The sequence below is a fragment of the Dermacentor albipictus genome, chromosome 1 (assembly GCF_038994185.2).
Source record: "Dermacentor albipictus isolate Rhodes 1998 colony chromosome 1, USDA_Dalb.pri_finalv2, whole genome shotgun sequence".
Taxonomy (NCBI): domain Eukaryota; kingdom Metazoa; phylum Arthropoda; class Arachnida; order Ixodida; family Ixodidae; genus Dermacentor; species Dermacentor albipictus.
The window spans coordinates 254,278,633-254,300,405 of NC_091821.1; the positions used below are offsets into that span (position 1 = coordinate 254,278,633).

Below are 21,773 nucleotides of genomic sequence, written 5' to 3' on the forward strand. Positions count from 1 at the left end.
AGGGCAGCTGGCGCCGTGGAAGCCGCCATAAACACCTTGGATCCGGCCGGATGAGTTGATTGTGCTCAAGCCAAGAATTAGCATGGATCTCCACGGGCAGTACCGCGAGCACCAGTGTCTCCGTGTGACCGGTATGGGATCAGAATATCGTTGTCATGGGTGTGAAGACAGAAACTTTGGCTTCGAAGCTCATCGGGGACGTCACACTGACGACCGGGGACCGGCAAATACCGTTTCACGGACATTTAAAATCTGCTGGAGAAACCTGCAAAGGCGTAGTCAACGTTGCAGCCAACGAAACTTCGGAATCCCTTCGGTGCAAGCTCGAATGGATTGACGGCGAAATCCTGTACGTGCAGAAACTAGGAGCATCTAACGTCGCCGTGGTGACTTTCAAGGGACGACGCATTCCAAGATTCATTCACTACTGTTCAGAAAACGTGCCAGTGCGTTACTATAAGAAGACAATTCCGGCATGCTACCGGTGTGGTACGGTTGGCCACAGACCAGATGCATGCCCCAACCCTGACAATCAGCATTGCATTCACTGCGGTGCAACAGTGGACATCACCCCGGACGGCCCAGCGGAGCATAACTGCCAACCAAAATGCCTCATTTGCGGCGAAAACCACTTGACTGGCTCTGCGGAGTGTGTGGGAAAATTCAGGAAGGCGTGGAAGCCCGTTCCACCCCAGCTGCAACAAAGACAACTGGCACAACACAAGCAAGGGGGACCCCCAACACCTCCCAAGACTGGTGTAAAGAAATCACAGGGTCCTAAAGCAAAGCAAAACTGGACAGCCCAAACCGAGCAATGTGTAGGCCAAGCTGAGGTCGAACCCGCCTAACTTCCAGGCCGGGGACTTCCCCCCACTGGTAAGCCCGCAGCAAAAGGTGAGCAGGTGGTAAGGGGTCGCCTCTCAGTCTCCCATTACTACCTCCCTCTCCCCTTCCGAAATCGAAATTAGTAAACAGCTAGAAATCATGCAAAAATGGATTGCCATTCTAGAACGCGAAAACCAGCCGCTGAAAGCAACGCAGGCTCCACCACGAACGGAGCCGGAGTCTATGCAGGCCTCGACCATCTCAGACGAGGAGCAGGAGCCTGGGTCGGACCTATCAGGCTATACTAGCGTTTCGCAAACCATAGTGGCCACCTCGAAGAAGATAGAGACATGTTTTAGCAGGCTGGAAACAAAATTTGAAGAACAAAACAAAACGATATTGGAGAAAGCGAACTCGCGGTGGAACACATTATTGCACAACAGGTAAACCTTGCAGTTCAAGCAGCGATACAGAATCTGAAGCAGAGTCTCGTGCAGATATTCATGACCAGCGTGCTTCAGACCATCAAAAATTGGCTTACTCCCCAATTGGAGGAAAGCAAAGCTAGCATTAAGATTTAGGAACAACGCCGACGCAAAATTGTTCATCGTAACCCGGCAAACTCCGAGTCCGAGGGTGCTATGGAGCAAGCCATTGCATATCAAATCGAGGCTTCCATGCCTACTCAGGCTCCCACGCAGGCCCCACTGGTGATGATGCCACCCCCTTCAACAATAAATTCATGATGGCAGGCATTTCTAAAGACAGTCATAAAAAGTCCAAGCAAGAGAAATTAGAGATTATCCAATGGAATTGCCGGGGCTTTAGAGATGGGAAAAAGAGGGCCACTCCCCATCTCTACCTGCAGACCCTAAATTCAATGCCGGCGGTCACAACGTTACAAGAAACCGGACTGCAGGTGAAACTGCCTGAATGCAATTCATTTAAGGTGGGTACATCCACCTGTATTCTCATACATAAGGAGTGTACAGCTTGTCAGATAGACGTCGATCTCTTGGAGGGGCATGAATACACGAATGTCAACATCCTACCTTGTAGAAGATGAGACCCTAGCTTATACATTCTTAGTGCTTACAGTTCCCCCAAATCCAAGTGCAGCGTCTTCAATGAAATCTTTTTTACAAAGCAATTAAGGAAGCGAATAAGTACCCACTAGTGATCGTGGGCGATTTTAATGCCCCCAGCTACCACTGGGGTTACATCCACGAAATCCCAAAAGGTCGCAAATTGCCAGAACTCATCTCCACTCTCCGTCTATCGCTCCTGACAGACCCGATGCAACCTACTAGAGTCTGCAATTCAGTAAACCAAGATACATGCCCAGATGTATCATTGGTTAAAAATATATCTCATGCAACGTGGGAAAACTTAGACGAGATGCTCGGTAGTGATCACTGCCTCCTCAAAAGCACCATTTCCACTAAAGCAGCCCGCAGAACTTGGAGCCATGCCAAGCTCACAGATTGGACAGCTTTTTGCTCTCAGACAATCCCCTCTGTTTTGGAAGCGGGAGGATACACAGAAGGCGCGAAACAGCTTACTGCAACCAACTCAAACTGTCTCACAATTCTACAGACTATGGAAGACATTCCTGCAGTAGACAACCACCTGCTCCACCTTTGGGAGGCCCGCAGGAGTGTAACAAAATGCTTGCAGAAAAACAAATTCAACCGCAAGCCCAAACTTCGAATAGCTAAGCTGAGTATGCAAGCGGCGGAATACGCAACGCAACTCAATTACTCAAACTAGACAGAACGATGCAATGCGGTAACTCGAAGGTGGCATAGCCCCTCTTTCGGAGTCTCATGGACCCCGAGCAAACCAGAGAAGAAACACAAAAACAGCTCAGCCAAGCCTTGCATGGCGTTCATGGAACCAACTCCCAGCTAGCTGATGCTCTTTATGATAAATACCTATGCTGCACGCTGGACCCAGACAGAACTTCATACGAAAACACGGGCAGGGAAAACCATCAATTCAATGCTCCATTTGTCATGCATGATCTGAAAGCGGCGCTGGCCAAAATGCACAGGGGCACCACGCCGGGCCTGGATCATATGACAGTAACACTTCTAGTAAATCTATCAGATGATAGCTATCGTCATCTATTGGAATACATTAATGCGATCTGGGATGGCCAACCGCTCCCAATCTAATAGGAAACAGCGTTAGTCACCTTCAACCCCAAACCCGGCAAGCAAATTAGCACAGACACCCTCGGACCCATATCACTCACTTCGTGTGTAAGCAAACTCGTGCAAACCATGCTTAGAAACTGCCTCTCTCTGTACCTCGAAAGTATGGGATACTTCGTGGATACCATGTTTGGTTTTAGTTCGCACATATCTGCACGAGACATCAACTCCTTCAACTAAATCGAGACATCATTCAACCCATCTATTCGACGCACAATGACAGGGCAATTCTTGCTCTCGACCTTAAAGGTGTGTTCAATAATGTTAAACATGAGAGCATTCTGACCAACTTAAGCGACACTCATTGCTGTAGGAAAACCTGTGCACACATCAGAGACTTCCTCTCAGATAGGCTGGCGATCCTCCTCATAGACGATGAGGAACACGGTCCATTTAAAATGGGTAGGCGGGGCACTCCGCAAGGGGCGGTACTCTCACCTCTACTATTTAACATAGCCGTGATCAAGCTCCCACGAGCCTTAGCACAGGTGGAGGGGGTAGGTGCATTATGCATTATACGCTGATGACATCACAATTCGGGTAAATCTGGGCAGTATAGGGGAAATGGAAGACTGTCTCCAGCAGGCCACCTTCATTGTGGACGCCTATGTGACTCAATGCGGAGTGCAATGCGCTCCAGCTAAATCTGAACTCCTACATATCCGGGCAAACTTAAAAGACAGGACTACCCTGGACTTGATTCTATCAGGGGGCTCCATCAGAGTGGTCCCTGAGATCCGAATCTTGGGCCTTCTCATACATAACAGAACCAACAACGGAACTACGTTGTACAAGGGAACAGTGCACAAGGGGAACAGGTACAAGGGGAACAGGTAGGACATATGATCCGCCGAGTCTCGAACAAACGCAGGGGCTCACGCGGTAGGGACGCGCTTCGGCTCACCCACGCATTTGTAACTAGCAGGATTCTTTACTCAATTTCATATTTAAGAATGACTAAACACGAGGAGAACAGTGCTGATGCAATCCTCAGGAAAGTAACCAAACGTGTCTTAGACCTGCCCATCAGCACTTCCAATCAGAAACTATCTGTTTTGGGGGTCCTTAACTCTATTCAGGAGCTCAGAGAGGCCCACGTTACAAATCAGTGCACACGGCTTATGCAGGCCGCCCCAGGGCATTGCCTGCTGGACCGCCTGTGCATTCAAGACGATTGCGAACCTGAACGCACAGAGCACATCCTGGAGCTTTGGCGCACCAAACTCTGGGTGCCTCCACTCCCTCGTAATATACTCGCAATGCATATTCGCAGACTCTCAAAGGGCCTGTGAAAGTTACTTGGCAGGGGAAATCTCTCCGCTAGCCAACAAAATTCTCAGACTCTGCATCAGGGACCGAGATGACCCGCGCCAAAACGAATAATCTGGACTCCAGGCCATCAGGGCCTCCGAGTTAATGGAGCTGCACAGGAAGCGGCTCACGCACTCATTCCCCAGAACCTCCTTGTTGCCCTAAACAGCTTGAATGTCCTACCCGTCAACTACGGTTCAGTCCAATCCAAGATTACTTCTGCAAGCAGTGCCGGGTGTATCCCCCTCCGACGAAAGGCCTATCCAAAACAGAAGAACACGTCCTACAGTGCCTCCAAACTAATACGTTGCTCTGCCCAACTATAGTTAAACATTTTGATCCAAATATCAATGGGCAATGCCAGCACTGTGGTGATTTGGCAGATATATATCACATGGTCTGGACCTGCCAACAGAATCCCATGCTATCCCCTATTTCCCACCCCACTCGAGAGGACTGGGAGGCGACCGTGCTCTGTAGCTCCGGACAAGAGGAACAACGAGCGTTGGTCCAGCGGGCTCGAGCGGCGGCTTCGACCAATGACGTCCCTGACTAAAGACGACACCTAGTTTAGTGGAGCCCATGCGCTTCACCCTCTCTGTTGAATAAAAGTTTTCACCACCACCATCACTGCTGCTGCAATCTCCACATCCGTCAATTGAAGCATCTTGAAATGCTGTCAATAACAAAGTGTTAAGTGGCGTCTGCCATGGGGTCTATGAGTGAGCAGGGTATCTACCAACCGGGAAAACCGGGAATTCTCAGGGATTTTGAGTAGTCTGGAAAAACTCGGGGAATTTGTGCCTCTATCTGGGAAAATTAGCTGTAATTTTATTGAAAGGGTCAAAAGTTACGGTAATGCTGGCTCAAGTAAAAGACAGGAATCGTAATGAATCGTCTTTGACGCCCTGTCGTCGGCTGGAGGGAGTTGCCAGTGTACAGTCAACGACCGACTTTCCGGATGCCCGATAATTTGGACAGCTTCGCAGCACCACCATGTACCCCATAGAGTCAATGTATCAGAAAGTCTGAAAAATTTCGGACCCAAGAACCCTTCACCATCCAATTTTCCACACTTTGTGCTGTGACCGCAGGTACAAAACGGCATTAATCGAAGCCACCACCACTGCTGTTTTGATTACCTCGCCGCTTCGAATCGGCGCTCTCGCTCGCAGATCCGTTGGCAGCCTTAGCCACCACTGCGACACTAGACTTGGCTGCTTCGACATTCGCTATTAAGCTTCTTGCCATTGGGTGCCGTGCTTGTCATTGAAAGAATTTGTTGCTGTCAGAAATGGCACCGACTCCACCTTTGTGGTCCTCGCGAATAACCTAGAAGCATGGAAAGCACGGTGCGTTGCATAATGTCGGTTCCCGAAGGTCAGCTTCGCCTCTGTACAGAAATATTACTTGGTGAAACATACGCAAAAGTATTGCAGTGAAGCATAACAAGCATGGGAAAGGGCTGTTGCCACGGGACACAGTATTCGCAAGAACAAAATAAGGGTGGCGACGCCTACTTAAGTTCTCGCACCTGGGGGCTGTGACGTCTTGGATTTTGATGGCGTCATCTAGGGCCTACTAATTATTGTAGTGGTACAGATTCACTACATTGGGCTCTAAAGGAACCAAATATTAAACTTGGCAAGTTTCGGGAACCTTTATTCAGCCAACGCGGCCCAAATGCAGAAACATACTTTGGAATCCCTGACGTCACGCTGACGTACCGGCGCTAGGGTTTCGGCGTGAAATTCAAATACTGATACTTGGACCTTCATTTTCTCGTCTAACAATCAAACTATTTTTTTTATATGACTGCCTGCAGGGTTCTCAAACAATGTTTCATTAGTCTAAACTGATTTATTGCTTCGCTTTAGTGTCCTTTTAATTATATACGCGTGCACCCAGTATCTCCTGTCACAGTACGAGCACCGATATGCCTAATACTTGTACCGACAGGCCTTCAGAGCGTTTTCGAATGGGCCTGCGGCAGTATGAGCCTTTAAGGGCAGTAAATGAGATGCATTTATTTTTTCCAACTGGACGTTTTTTCGGACATTTTCGCGGCCCCTAGGGATTTCAAAAAATTGGACGTGGACTGTGCAACTGACCAAGAAGACACTTAAACGGTCCGTGGGGCGAAGAAGTGGTGGAAGGAGGACAAAAAAGGGACCTACGCATTGAGGAATGAATGGGAAAGGAAGTGTGCTGCCGTCGTTTCGAAGGAGTTTGAGCTCAAAAAATAGTGTTGGCCGATGCTGAGATAAACGTGTCCCTCATACATACCAAAATAAACTCTTTAAAGCAGTGAAACACAACACTGAGGCGTCGTGCGCGGGCTAAGAGTATGTCAGGACAGTTGAGGTTGACTTACGAGCTGTTGAGAGAGAATCTCAATTGTGGCAAAGTCCGGGCCTCATACCACTGACCTTGCTATCAGTTGATAAATATAGCTCATATTCGAAAATATTTGTTTCTTTATGCATCTCCTTTTTATTCATATTTGAGAATGTCCGACTCGATTTGCAATTTGCTTCGAAGACATTTTGTTTGCTGTGCATCTTTGCTAACCCCTCCCTTCTATTCGCTTTTTGAATTACATAAACACTACTCCTTAGTATTCAAATTGGATTAAGTTGTTTTTTTTTTCAATTTTTTTTTTCATATGCTTACTAGAGAGTGACAGCATTAGGCGATATAGTTTCAGCCCGTCTTGACATAAAACATAGTTCCGCACCACTCAGGGAATTTTGCAAAGGCACTCAGGGAAAACCTGGGAAACTAAGGGAATTTGGAAATGTCAGCTTGGTAGACACCCTGGTGTCTACCAAGCTGTTATTGTGTGCTGTCACATGTCATTGTGTGCTGTCGCGTGTCATTGTGTGCTGTCAAGTGTGCTGTCGCGCATCTTTGTGGAAGCAAACCGCTATTCCTCACAAGGCATGGCAGGCGCCACTTGTGTACGCCACTACGTTCCAATGGCGCCCTCGGCGCAATCGATATGTGCAGCTATAGTGCGTAGCAGTCGGGAATCGCCACTGCTATCTTCGAGGGTGTTGCGAGAAAATTCGCCGCCTGTCACCAGAGCACATGTGGTCTGGGGTGGCGGAGTTCGATATATCCATTTTACGTCTGACCCCGCTAGAAGTAAACAATTAAAAATGCATCTAATTTTCCAGGTGATGTAGGAAGTGTGCAATGTACGCAATAATGTTCAATATAATTGAAGTTGGACTTTACGTTTGTCATACTGTTGTGTGGAACGTTGAGAGGCTGAAAGACAATTGCATGCAGTTTGTGACATTGGTATTGTCCCAATGTCGAATTATCGATGGTATCAAGAAAACAGCAAACAAATGCTTACTACATCAACAAGCTTTTATTTACTGAATGAATCCCAGATCATGTTTCTATTTTGGACAAAAGCTGTGCGGAAGCAGCAGTGTTCATTTTGTGACTGATTAGTGCTCACAGCAACGTTGACCGCACGACTTGTGTATGAGTGTGGCCGTGGCGCGAGACCTGTATCTTCATCTGAGTAGACATGCTTTTCACTACTGCATGCACATCCCCATTACTTTTTAGCCAGTTAGCTGTTCCGCATGAGATCGTCGTTTTGATTGTGATGTAGCCGGTGGGTTAGATGCCAGTGTGCAGCCTGCAGTAGAATAGCTCTTTATCCTTGACAGCTTCCACTGTGTTTGTGACACTGTGTGCACATTGCACTGAGTCAAAACATAACTATTGCTAGCTGCAGCCACTGCGGACAAAACCACAGTCACTGTTGACGCGATCATAGATGATGACCACACAATTCTGAAGGCACTGGGCCAACGCACACCTAGTTGGAACGAAGTCGCTGTTTGCCACATCCACTGCTGACGAAACAGCAGTTGCTATCAATGCGATCACGGTTGATGACTATGTGGCTCTAAAATCACGTCGCCAACTAGTGCACTAAGTTGAAATGAAACTGTTGTTTGCCACAACTACCGTGGACGAAACTGTTGTTGTTATCAGTGCTACTGACAGGATCATGGAATGGGACTACACAGTTCTGAAAGCATGCAGCCAATGCTGTGTCACGCCCGGCACTAATTGCAAGAATAAAGGCTATAAAGGCACCAATAGACACGAAGTGTTTTGGTGTTCCTGTCAGCCCAGCATGGTTTCCTGCTGACTATGACGATGCAAACTCTGCCGCTTCGTTGCGATTTCACACTAGCACCGCATTTGCTCTTTTCATTGCACGTTTGCGCTCGCCGTGCTCCAAGGGTTGTCCAAATTAGCCAATGTGGGGCCAAGTACGTCCGAATTAGAGCTTGATGCCACGAAACGATGCATATGCCTGTTGGGACCAGAGGACAAGTATAAATTATCTAATTTTCCAAATTAATGAGGTTTCACTATAAGCAAGTACATTCGAGAATAACATGGTTGTGCATATTTACCATGAACATGTTAACTAAAATTGACTTCTTTTGATTGAGTTGACTTGTATTACTGGTGCTTTGACAAACAGACAAGGCATCAAGTACAGACCTTTTTTTCCTCTCTCTCTTTTTCTAGAATGAAAAGCGTAAGATGCTCATGGAGCATGAGACCCAGAAGCTAAAGCAACTGGACGAGGAGCATGGCAATGAGTTGCGCGAGTGGAAGGCCAACCTGAAACCACGAAAGCAGGTAAGGCATTAATTGCCATTGCCAGCACAACCATTAAGGAAGTGCTGCAAGGCTTTTGCTCAATTATTGGGTCTACTCTGTTCAAGGAAACAGGCAGTCTGCAGTACTCAATTTTATTGTCGAAGCCAATGTTGGTGACATTCATGGTAGGACCGTGGTGTAATGTATTGTGTAACAAAAAAATGCCGTATGAAAGAAAGGCTGTGTACATCGAAATTATGAATTGTTGGAACACTTTCTAAGGCATCACAAAATGGTTCATGCACATCATAGTCAATCAGCTACAGAAATTGCCACCATGGGTAATCCTGGTAGTGCATTGACTGTGGGATTGGTCCATGGACCTTGGAGCAGTGTCGTTGACAGCGGCAGCCGTGGGTAGCGGTTTTGCAACATTGTGCTCTGCTCTGATTTTGCAGCAGAGTAAAATAAAAGCCAGGCACTTGCAGGGCTGCTCCCCCACTTCAACACCTCACATCATGAATTGTCAGTGCATGTTGTTCTTTTCATGGTAGTGAGTGTATATCATGACATATACCAGGTAGGTGCATGTGTGTGTGTGTGTGTGTGTGTGTGTGTGTGTGTGTGTGTGTGTGTGTGTGTGTGTGTGTGTGTGTGTGTGTGTGTGTTGTGTGTGTGTGTGTGTGTGTTGTGTGTGTGTGTGTGTGTGTGTGTGTGTAGGTTTTTAAGACCATACATAATTTTTAAAGATCACCTTTGGCGGATACTAACACAATTCTAGTCCTTGAGCTGGATTCTACAAAAGGCAGACATTACTTGCATGAGAAATCAAAATGTGTAATCTTTTAAGTAAAGAATATGCATTACTAAAGTTCTAAACTTTGAACATTACAGCACATATTACAATTTATTAATTGTAGCCAGTCAGTTTGAAAGCATGTCCACTTGGGAAAAATTGCGAGGATGGCACTGGTTCAAAGATATGCTGTGGCAAACTTGCAGCAAAAATTCACTGCTTTTACTTTTTTTTTAACAAAGCACCGTTTTACAAATTGGAGTACACAAATAACTGGGACGCCAATACGTAGCTGCATTTAGGCTCATTCTACGATTTCATGAATGATGTCAATAATTCTATTTCATGAATGTTTCATGAATGTAGTTGGGTATTATGAAAGAAAAAAAAAGATTCTGTACGCGGAAACCTCTCGCTTATTGGTCTCCGAACCTCCTGTTGGAAGCCTTCTGACGGTGCAAGGACGGAAGAGGTGGTAGCTGATATTAAAGACCTTTACTCATCCTCTGTTGCTTATCACTTTTTGCGGTTCCGTGTTTCGTACAGCTTTTGTGCCGGTCTAAAGGTAAATCGGTAACAAGTGCATATGTGGCCCACAAAAGCCGTGTGGTCATAGCAGGCTTTAATATCCTTCCCCATTTGGTGCCATGGCCACATTATTTAGACTCATTTAAATGTTCAGAGGTTGGGAGGTTATCCAATGTATTTTGTTGCACACTTTTGGAATTTTCTCTAAGCTGGTGTCATCTTGAAGATTCGTTCCAAGTAGATATGCCTTGAGAACTCACTAGCTACAATTCGTAAATTGCAATATATGCCATGAAGTAAATAGTTTAAAACTTAATTAAACAATTTAGTTCATCAGTCGATTATGCATTCCAATTTATTGGGCAAGTAATGCCTTCCTCTTCAAGCATGTCAGTTCAAGGTCTGGGTTTGCGCTATCTGCCACAGGCAATTTTTTAAAAATCTGTGTGGTCTAAAATGACACCCGGTATATTTCATAGCGTTGCACTACAGTAGAACTTTGCTCATACATGTTGGAAGAAAGACGTGAAAATGCCCGTACTAACCGAGAGAATGTACAATCTGAAGTCACTAAAAAAATTCACATTCAACTGTAGTTGATAGCTATGTAATGCGAAGCGTTGCACAAATTGTTGCAGCACAAGATGCCGATTTGAGCCAAGCTGATGGGCTCGAGCAGCCTGAGACATGCGTTGTCATTCTTACTGCTTCAGCAAGCTTACGTTTGCACTCCTCAAAACTGGCCTGGGTCAGCAGCTTCTTTGAGTGGGGCATTTTCGTGGCAAGTTTTGATGTGCCCACTCATTGCGAATCCTTGGGGCACGAGCCGGGTACACATGTCAAGCTGGCAAAGCCCAAGCAACCCAAGACACACATTGTCACTTTCATTGTTTTTTAAGACTATGATGTGAAATATAAATGACATCGACCTGGGGGGCAGCACTGGAATACAATGCCAGAGCAATACATCACAATTCCTTTGTGCCGGCTTTTGCAGGGAACACTGCACATTTGAGTTATCACCTATTAAAAGTATACAGTATGCTTTTAATGACACTACGGCCTACGCACTGTGAAACAGATCAGGGAAGATGCTTATCACAATAGGATTGGCAGCGATAGCTGTGAATGCAGTGTATACAACCCAGGAGGAGATTTGCTAATACCAGACTAAGAAACCTGGTGCACACCAGCATGTTCACGTGGGGTGGATTGGCGTGTATTTATTTATTTTTATTTATTTGCATACCGTCAAGGCCGCAGGGCGTTACAGAGGGGGTGGGTTACATCGCAATTTAAATAGTATTGCAATGAAACAGAAAAAAAAGTATTGCATCCTAATATACAGTGAACGTTTGTTAAGCCAAACTCGGTTTAGCCGAATTCTCACATATAACGAAGAACATGGGAACGTTTGTTTGGTTTTCTATTGACTCAATGGCAAAAAAAAAAGAAAGAATCGCTTAAGGCGGACTGCCTCAAGCATGCTCTTTGGTTAAGACAATCGTTCGGAGTGGCTGCCACCGCTTCCGATCCTGGTGGTTAGGGCAGCTAAGGTGCCTCAATGCGCCGCGCCTGGGTGCACGCGCATCAAGGCACCCTACTGGAGGCTTGCGGAGCACATCACTCGTGGACAGAGGCGAAAACAGGGGGAGGAAACAAACAGCGATGTTTCACTTTCTGAAACACGGGTGGCGTGCAAGCGTGTGGGTGCTACAGCATATACAGAGCTATCGGACCTCGATGCGCCTAGATTGTCCACATCGCAGATCGTATTCAAGACAGGGCTCGCCCAGCCATGCCATATGCAGCAGCTGCGGGAGTAGAACGTCCCATTGTAAACATTCGCTTGCTAACTAAATTACTGTATTTACTCTAATATAATGCGTACTTTATTATTTATTTAGAAAACGCCTTACAGGCCCTGTCGGGCATTGAGTAAGGGGGTTAATGTAACAATGAGCTGTTGAGTACAATGGGAACAACACAAAAATAAATCTAACTCAGTACAGTGGCTGAAATAAAAAAAACAATACAAAGCACAGAATGTTCAAGCATAACAGCAGGTAAGAGAAAGGAGATTGAGAAAAAGTGCGCACAGACGTTCACGAACTATTTTACGATTAGTTATTGAGACGATTTCATCGGGAAGACTATTCCAGTGAGATATGGCACGAGGTACAGCAGATAAATTGAAAGCAGTAGTTTTACCAAAAATGCGCTTGAAGCTAAGATGATGGTTATGTAATCTTGAGGACGTACGGGTTGGAGTTTGGAGGCGTAATATGCATGGCTTATCAGAAGGAACATATTTATGAAGTACACAGAGCAAAGCAACTTTGCAGCGGTTGTCTAGAGGCTGTAAAGAAATATCAAGCTTAATCTGCATTATACTGGAGTTCTGATCAAAATTCCAAGTGATATATCAGGCAGCTCTGTTCTGTATATGTTCCAGCATGGTTATTAAACATTCTTGGTATGACCATGTGGCGGACCATGCGTCAGGTATGCTAATTTACGCAGGTCAGCAGATGAATTTCGCAAGTTGCGCCTCAGAAAGCTAGGCGTTTTAGATGCAGTTGTGCAAATTGTAGTAATATGCAAAGACCAAGAAAGGTTACTAGGAAGGTTTACACTAAGGTATTTATAGGTAATGGCTCAAGACAAAGTCATGTTATTTAAGCTTTATGTGAATATGGAGCTAGTGTGCTTGCGTAAGAATGATATAATATTACGTTTGGAAGGGTTAAGAGACAATATCTATATGTTACACCAGTCGGTAATAATGTGAAGGTCATGCTGCAAGGTGGTATGGTCATTAATGGAGTTAATCGCTCGGTAAACAACCCAATCGTCAGCAAACAGTTGTATTCAAGAGAAAATGTTTGAAGGTAGATCGTTAATAAATATTAGGAAATGCAGAGGCCCCAAGGCACTCCCCTTTGGTACACCAGACGTGCCCTCAGTAATAGAAGGACAATCATTAAGGAGATTACAAGGGTAAATTGGTGATGAAGCGATAAGTTTCTAAGCCAAGAAAAGATTAGTGAGTCGATACCTACCGTATTTACTCGCATAATGATCGCACTTTCTTTGTCCATAAAATTTACGCAAATTGAGGGGTGCAATCATTACGCAGGTTAAATATCCCACGAAAAGAAACATTTTCTTTTTTTCATCCCGCATTTCCTGCGGGATGACAAGCAGGCGGCTGCCGCTGTCAGTGCGGGACACCAAAACAAAAATGGCAGCCGGCGGAGCAAGCCGAACATGCCAAACGCAATTATTTTTCTTCTCGTGAGTACATTATGCGCATTGAGACAGTTTCTTCCATATCAATAATGAATTATATCGTTAATATCGGTGCGTTTGCGACAATAACATAGCCATGTCCACTTTGAGGGGACAGAAACAGAGATGGGCGCGCTTAGCTGCCAGTGACGTAGAAACACATCGCGGCCATGCAGCAGAAACTGTGGCATTTGTCTTCACTGCTATCCTAATATGGCACGTTTCCACTCAGGGTGGGTGAATATCTTAGCTGCGTTACAAGTGTCGGCGTATCAGTGTAAACGTGGCCACTATCGTTGTCGCTCGCATTTGTTGCGTGCCCACCAGTGCAGATGAGAAGAATCTAAAGGCGCCCTTTATGTTGTTGTTGTTGACAAAAACCATTATGAAGCCTACAAATAATAAAGCCGAGGCAAGTTTGGTTGTAGCTTTATTTTTTGTTTATTTTTTTCCATGGAAGTGCGGAAAGTGATAAAAAGAATGAAATGGGGCATCTGCTTAAGAACGTTGGGTGCGTGCAAACCACTTGGTATGTCTTCAAGAGTCACTTGCGTAGCATTCAACAGATGGTAAGCGCGATCATCATTAGCTAGATTTGGCACACGACATATCGCTGCGAAAAGTTCAAGGTGCAATCATTGCACGGGAAAGAAAAAAAAATTGAATTTTGACAACAAAATTCAGGGGTGTGATCATTACGCGAGTGCGATCATTATGCGAGTAAATACGGTAGATGAGATATTTTAGAAATGAGCCGGCAATGGGCAATGCGATCGGATGCCTTCGAGAAGTTCAAAAAAATGGCCTCTGTTTGTTGACTGTTGTTCATACTGATGTGTAGATCGGTGGTGAACTCCAGTAAATGTGATTCATCAGATAGGCCTTTCCTGAAGCCATGCTGTTTCTGAAAGAAAAAGTTATTTTTTTCTAGATGCGAGTAAATGTGCTAGGCGATTATGTGTTCAAGTAGTTTGCATGACACAGATGTTAGCGATATTGGGCGATAGTTTTCAGGCCCATGTCTATCTGCAGTTTTAAAAATGGGGATAACATTCACAATCTTCCAGTCAATGGGCAAGACACCAGACAATAAGGACTGCTTGAAGATATGGTACAGAATGACACTTGAAATAGATACTGTGTTCTTTAATAATGTAGGGTTAATGTTGTCGATACCACAGGCAGATGTTGTTTTAAGTTTGTTAATGAGGCTAACAATGCCTTCAGTTGAGATATTTATGGGTATCATAAATGGTAATCGTAATCCAGAACCAACTGGAATGTCGGAATGGTCTTCCCTTGTAAAAACAGAAAAAAAAATGCATTAAATAGCGATGAACATTCCCCGTCTGAAAGAGGTTGTTTATCGTCTAGCAGGGAAATATCGGAACTGTGATTGGGCGTTCTTCGCCAAAATTTTTTTTTGATCATGAGACGAACCCGATAAGTTCATATCGCAAACGAAATCTGCAGCAACTGCCAGAGGAGGTCAACCCAGCGCACCTCCGCCTACCCTTTCGTTCACGTCGCTTCACCTTCTTTCTCCTTCCCCACTTTGCTCAACGCCATCTAGACTTTCCTCTAGGTTACATTGGTTTGCCGCGTGCTTAGCGCACTTCTTCATACTTTCGCCAGCTCGTAGTCTGCACCGATGACCTATAAGGAGGCAGATGCCTCCTTTAACTCCCTAGTGAACTTTTTCCAGCAGCACGAAGGCACAGAAATTTTAAGCTCATTAGGTGAGGTGGCATCATTTGTGGCTGCTCGCTGATTTGCACAGAAGCGCCAAACATTCATCACGGACTGGATGAAACAAAGCAAGAGTGCCACTTGAAAACAGTTTTCTATTAATTTCAGATAAATAAATGCTTCTTGTGACATTTTCCACCGTTTTAAGTCTACTTCATTTACCATTTTGAAGTAAAATATTTGGATGCACCAGGTCATGTTGCCTATTATTCTTCTGATAAGACAAACAAACAAATTTTCATGGTCCCTTCGAGTTTGTCTTAAAGGGAGTCTACTGTACGTCCTAATATACGTCATAGCATACACAAAATAGTAGAACAAATAGTGAGATAGTAGAATAAACAAAATAAAAACAACAAAGAAAGATAACAACATCTAATTGCAGCTATACATAATACAGAAGTGGTGGGAACAAAAGTTAAGTACATCTAATTAGAAAAGAGAAGCCTTGAAAGGCTTGCTATTCTCTGTAGCAGCAATGGAGGCGAGAAGGTGGTTCCTGTCTTTTATGGTCTTTGGCAAGAATTAATGTAAGAAAAAGTTAGTGCGACAAAAAGGAAAACCTACTTTGTTAGGATGGTCCACGCACGATCACAAGCAGATGGTACTGAGACAAATTCAGCTCGAAGAATTGGATTGTGAAAATAAATCTTATGAAAGAGAGGAAGACAAAAAACTTTTCATGTTATTATTATGTTAGGAAGGCCAAGGTAAGATTTCATTGAGGTGACGCTTGAAGTTCAGTTATAATCCAATAAGATAAATCCTGCCGTTCTGTTTTGGATAGATTCTAATGAATCAACTTGAGTGTTTTGATGAGAATCCCATATTGCTGCTGCATATTCTAGTTTAGGTCGAATTATTGTCTTGTATAATAGTAGTTTAAGGTTTGCAGGGGCTTGGTTTAAGGTTTATACGAAGGTACCCCAGTGAGCGACTAGCTTTGTTAGTAATGTAGGTTATGTGATGACACCACGAAAGATTACTGGTTATTTGTACTTCGAAGGGAAAGCTGCTGCGGCAGGCACCTACTGTTCTCAATCAGAAGTGGCTGGCGCTTTTTCTTGTTTACACGAGGTCTAGTGGCTGGAAAACTGTACCATACAATCACAGTTTGGCAATCTACTGAACGTTGGTGCCAAAAGATCATGTTTTGTGGGGAACGTATGTACCGGTAAAAGATATGCATGGGTAACCGTATTGCATCATTTTTTGCTCTCTCGGCCATGAACATTGGCGCTGGGAAATCATATGTAATGGGATTGTATCAACAAGGTTCTGCTGTGTATACCGTATTTACTCTCATAATGATCGCACTTTTTTCGCCAGAAAAATTGACGCAAATTCAGGGGTGCGATCATTACGCGGGTTAAATTTCCCACGAAAAAAAAAATTTTTTTTTTCGTCCCGCGTTTGCTGCGGGATGCGGGTGCGGGACACCAAAACAAAAATGGCGGCCGGCGGAGCAAGCCGAACGCGCCAAACGCGATTTTTTTTTCTTCTCGTGAGTACATTACGTGCATTGAAACAGTTTCTTCCGTATCAGTGATGAATAATATCGTTAATATCGGCAAGTTTGCGGCAATAACGTAGCCATGTCCACTTTGAGGGGACAGAAACAGATGGGCGCACTTAGCTGCCAGTGACAAATGCATGGCCGGTGTGCTGCGGAAACTGCGGCACCGGTTTCACTACTCTCCTAACACGGCACGTTTCCGCTAAGGGTGGGCGAATATCTTAGCCGTGTTACAAGCGTCGGCGTATGAATAGGGTACACTTTTAACGTATCCGTGTAAGCGTGGCTACTATCATTGCCGTGCGCGATTTGTTGCGTGCTCACGAGTGCAGATGAAAAGAATCGAAAGGCGCATCTTTTGTTTTTGTTGACCACAACGATTATAAAGCCTACCCATAATAAAGGCAAGTTTGGTGGTACCTCTTTTTGTCATGGAAGTGCGTAAAGTGATGAAAGTAATGAAATGAGGCATCCACTTAAGAATGTTTGGTGCGTGCAGGCGAGTCGTTCGCGTAGCATTCGACAGATGGTAAGCGCGATCATTGTTAGCTAGACTTGGAACACCACATATCGCTGCGGCAAGTTCGGGGTGCGATCATTACACGGGAAATAAAAAAAATCGAATTTTGACGACAAAATTCAGGGGTGCGATCATTACGCGAGTGCGATCATTATGCGAGTAAATACGGTAGTTGCATAGTGTTGTACAGCCTCTGTCATACATAACCCGAACATGCTTTAACCTTTTTCAATCCATTGTCGAGCCCCTCCCGACAACGCAACATGGCCGCAACAGTCCACTGTGCTTTCTCGTGGTTTAATTGCACGCGCATTTTTTAAATTATGCATGATGTGCCATCTCTTAGAAAAGTCAGTAAACTTCTTTGCTTTCTGCTATGCTTTTTTCACACTAGATGGCGCAGCTGACGCATGTGTTAAAAGCTGGGATTGTGCGAGTGCTGCGTAACTCAGATTCTGCACCGCTTGCAGCTAAGCATGGCTGCCGTCCCACCGAGTGCCTTTTACAGTGATGCCTTTGGCGAAAGCAATGACGATTTTAGTGAGAATTATGTGCCTCCATCAGGTAACGAAGAAAGTGATTCTTCAGAAGCCAGCGATGAAGAAGACCACGCTGGAGATCGTAGAAACAAGAACAACAACACAGGACCATGTGGAACAGGCTGGCAAGCCTACTTGTGTAATTTTCGTGACTTTGCCCCTCTTCCCTTCACTGTCACGAACCCAAGATCCCAAGTAAGCTCTTCCAGTCTGAACTGTGAGTTGGACTACTTTCAGCTGTTCTTCAAAGACCAGCTGATTGAGGAAATAGTGCGCGAAACGAACTGCTACGCGCGTGAAAAAATCTCGAGTGCCAGTGTCCTTCCAAAGTACTCGATTTGGAAGAACTGGGAAGATGTGTCCTCGGAAGAATTCAAAGCCTTGTGTAATATCAACATGGCCTTGAATCCCAAACCAGAACTGAAAGAATACTTCAGCAATGACCTCCTCAAGAAAATGCCTTTTTTTCCCCCATGTATTCCAGTGGAAGAGATTTCTTCAAATCTTTTGGATGCTCCATGTTGCACCAAGCCCAGATGCCTCTCGTGGAAGCCAACTCGTGGAAGCAAGGTCAGGGATGTTGTGAACTACATAGATGCAATATGCAGGGAGCATTTCAACGCCGGCCCCAAAATTTTCATAGACGGGAGCACTGTCAGCTTCAAGGGCCGAGTCTCATTCAAGTGCTATAATCCCCAGAAGCCAATAAAAGGGGGCATGCGCGTTTATGCACTTGCTGACTGCCGAACAGGCTTCATTTCTGCCTTTGAGCTATACTACGGCAGCACAACAATTGATAGCCTCTGCCATCCTGAGCTTCCCTTCGCATGCAGGATTGTGCTCCACCTGCTGGAGAAAGTGCAGCAAGCTACACTAGGCAATGGCTATCATGTGTACACAGATAGATTTTATATGTCCCCAATGCTTGCGGAAGAGCTACTTTCACAGAGTGTATTGCGAACAGGGACTGTGATGAAAAATCGAAGGCAAATGCCCCAGCAGCTCAAGAAGCTGAAGAAAAGTGAAGTGGTGGCTTATCGCAAAGGAAACTCATACATGGTGCTTGCCTGGTGAGATAAGCATCAAGTGGCAATGCTAAGTTCAACCCAGAATGCATCCACGAAAGAAATATCAAGGAAAAAGAAATATCAAGGAAGAAAGCTGGAGGAAAAACACTGACCCTGAAGAAACTTGTGGCAGTATGCGACTGCACCAAAAATATGGGTGCAGTTGACAGGGCCGATCATTATTGTGCAAGTTATACATTTTCTCGCAAATGAATGAATTGGTAGAGGAAGCTTTCCCCCACCCCCACCCCCTACCCGAAGTCTCAATTGTCAACGGCTTCATTTTTATGAGGATGCAGCTCCTGAAGCAGAAACAGAAAGAGCAGCGACACCTGCAGTACCGGAGGGACCTAATAGAGCAGCTGGTAGGTGACGAAAGGGCTCGACCTAAAAAGTGGAGCCCATCTGCACGTTTGGACTGCGAACAAAGGCTAGATGGAAAGCCCCCTTTCATATACAAGATGCCCGGCCAAAGCAGCAAAGACTGCACTGTTTGCAGTGACCAGAAAACAAAAGGGAGCAGAAAGGAAACTGTGTTCTTCTACAAAACTTGCAGCAACAATCCCATACTGCACCCAGGAGAGTGTTTTGAGCGCTTCCACACGCTGCCAAAGTATCGCTAAATTACATCGAGACAAAAAACAGCTGAAAAAATAAATATCCAGCGAGTTTTTCTTGCACAGCTGTTGTTTTCTTTTGTGGTACCCAAAACTAGGAATATAGTTTCGGACTGGAACGACCGGAAAGAGGGTAAAAGTTTTGGACTGAAAGGGTTAAGCAACTTTTTGCTTATCCTGTAGCAGTTCTGCCAAGCAGTTCGTGAAAAAGACTGTACAGAGCCTCCAAAAAAAAGGCTTTATGACCCAACGTGGCCTTCACCTTGACCTTCTACAGTGATACCTGTCTATATCGAACTCGCAAGAAAACTGCAATTAGTTCGATATATCATGCCATTCCACATAGAGGTTTTAGTGAACTTGGCAACATAAAAGTACATCCTATTTGTGCAAGCACTTTATTGACGAAGTTAGTTTAATTGCGGCTTCCTCTGGCACAATATAGAGTACTAGAGCCCTGCTGATGTGTTCCTTATACGTAAGTTTTCCTGGGTATAATGTCGCTAGAGCACGGTCCCGGCAAAACGCTCGGACACCCATGTATTAGAATCCTCTTTGATGTGTTGTTGTTCTTGCATAATACATTGTGACGTTGGTGTACAACTACAAGAAAATATCAATTGTACCATCTCTATAATAAAAATCTAAAAGGAAGTCGCCAACCCGCCATCCTAGACACCCTGTATCCACACAATTCTAACCACCACCATTGCGCACTTTTGACGTGCCATGGTCCTGGAAGAAATTTTTGAAATTTCGGACACCTTTCAGCATGCTGCTTAATATTTTAGGCTCCGCCTGCTTGACCGTGTGCCAGTTCGGCCACAGAAATGAGAAAAAAGTAGGTGTGGTTTGATTTTAATTTCACCGGCATGGTCATTGGCCATGTCACTGGCTTTTCCTAGAAACCGAAACTAATGAAGCCTAGCCAATCCAGTGGTTGCCGAACGCATCAAAACTGCAGGACAAGCCAAGTCAAGGCGCTAAGTGTTGAAAGGCTCCATCGGCTGCATTTGCTGCTGGTCATGCGAGTTCCGCGCATCCAGCGTTCTTAATTTGCCTGTTGAATAGCAACACAATCCCGGGCAACATCTTCAAGCAGTTTCAAGTGACACCAACTCCACCCTCAATGTCAGCATCGATGAGGAGGGTGATTATTTGAGGGAAGCACCGGACAATAAGTTGCAAAATACCGACAATCATTCAGCTATTGCAGTGTGGCAGACTTTTCTTCTTCTTCCGGCGCTTCGCTGGTTTTAGACATGAGCAAGTATTGGGGTACATCTTAAGAGATGAGAAAGAGGAGTTGGAAACAATGGAGTAAATCAAGTGAAGGCACGTACAAATAAAACCCCTGTGCGCTTAACTGTGCTTGGTGGTTCCACATTTACTGGTGACCCGGACTATGAATGCATTCTTCAGTGGATCAAACCCAGACTCCAGATGACCTCAACTCCACTCCTACTACCTCTGCAACCGGTCAGGTACCTTCTACGGGTTTTATATGAGCTACATTATGCTACCACAGCTATGGCTCGCCGATCACACATTATGGTTCCTACAAGCTGAGAGGAAATTCCGCAGTCATCACGTCACATAGTTTCACAAATATGAACTGCTGCTTGAAGCTTCGCCCCTACAGGCCATGGCCGAGAGACGCGACATCCTCATCCAGCCACATCAGGAAACACCATACAGGACAATCAAAGAGGCTCTTCTTGGCTGTCTCGTCCTGCTTGCGCATCAGTGTATTCAGCAGCTCCTGAACAATGAAGGGATCGGTCACAGACGTCCCAATCAGTTTCTGCATCACCTGCAACACCTCGTTAGTGATCAACTAGACTCCTTAGACATGGCCATATTATGTAAGTTGTTTCTAAGTCTTCCAGCCTATATATGCATGGTGCTCAAGCCCTTGTTGCAGCTTGCCCAACTGGCTGACGATATGATGGATGTCGCTCCGGCAGTCATAAAGGCTGTCCGTAGCTCTCCACTTCCTGAAGTGGATTCCCTTCAAAAAACAGTAAAAGCGCTCACATCTCAAGTCGCTGACTTGTGTCGGGAATTGCGCAACACTCACAACTTTAATGACCGAGCCTATCCAACTCATCAGCCTCTTCCACCGCCTCCTATGCAATGGCCATTTCAACAACC

At 45.1% G+C, this 21,773-nt stretch overlaps 1 protein-coding gene across 1 annotated transcript in view; it reads left to right on the plus strand.

Moving 5' to 3' along the window:
* Positions 1 to 21,773, plus strand: part of Slik (Sterile20-like kinase) — a 114,259-nt gene that overhangs the window by 83,223 nt on the left and 9,263 nt on the right. The window contains exon 20 of the mRNA XM_065431175.2: positions 8,922 to 9,035. Coding sequence (XP_065287247.1) covers positions 8,922 to 9,035 — 114 coding nt within the window. The remainder of the gene's footprint in view (positions 1 to 8,921; positions 9,036 to 21,773) is intronic.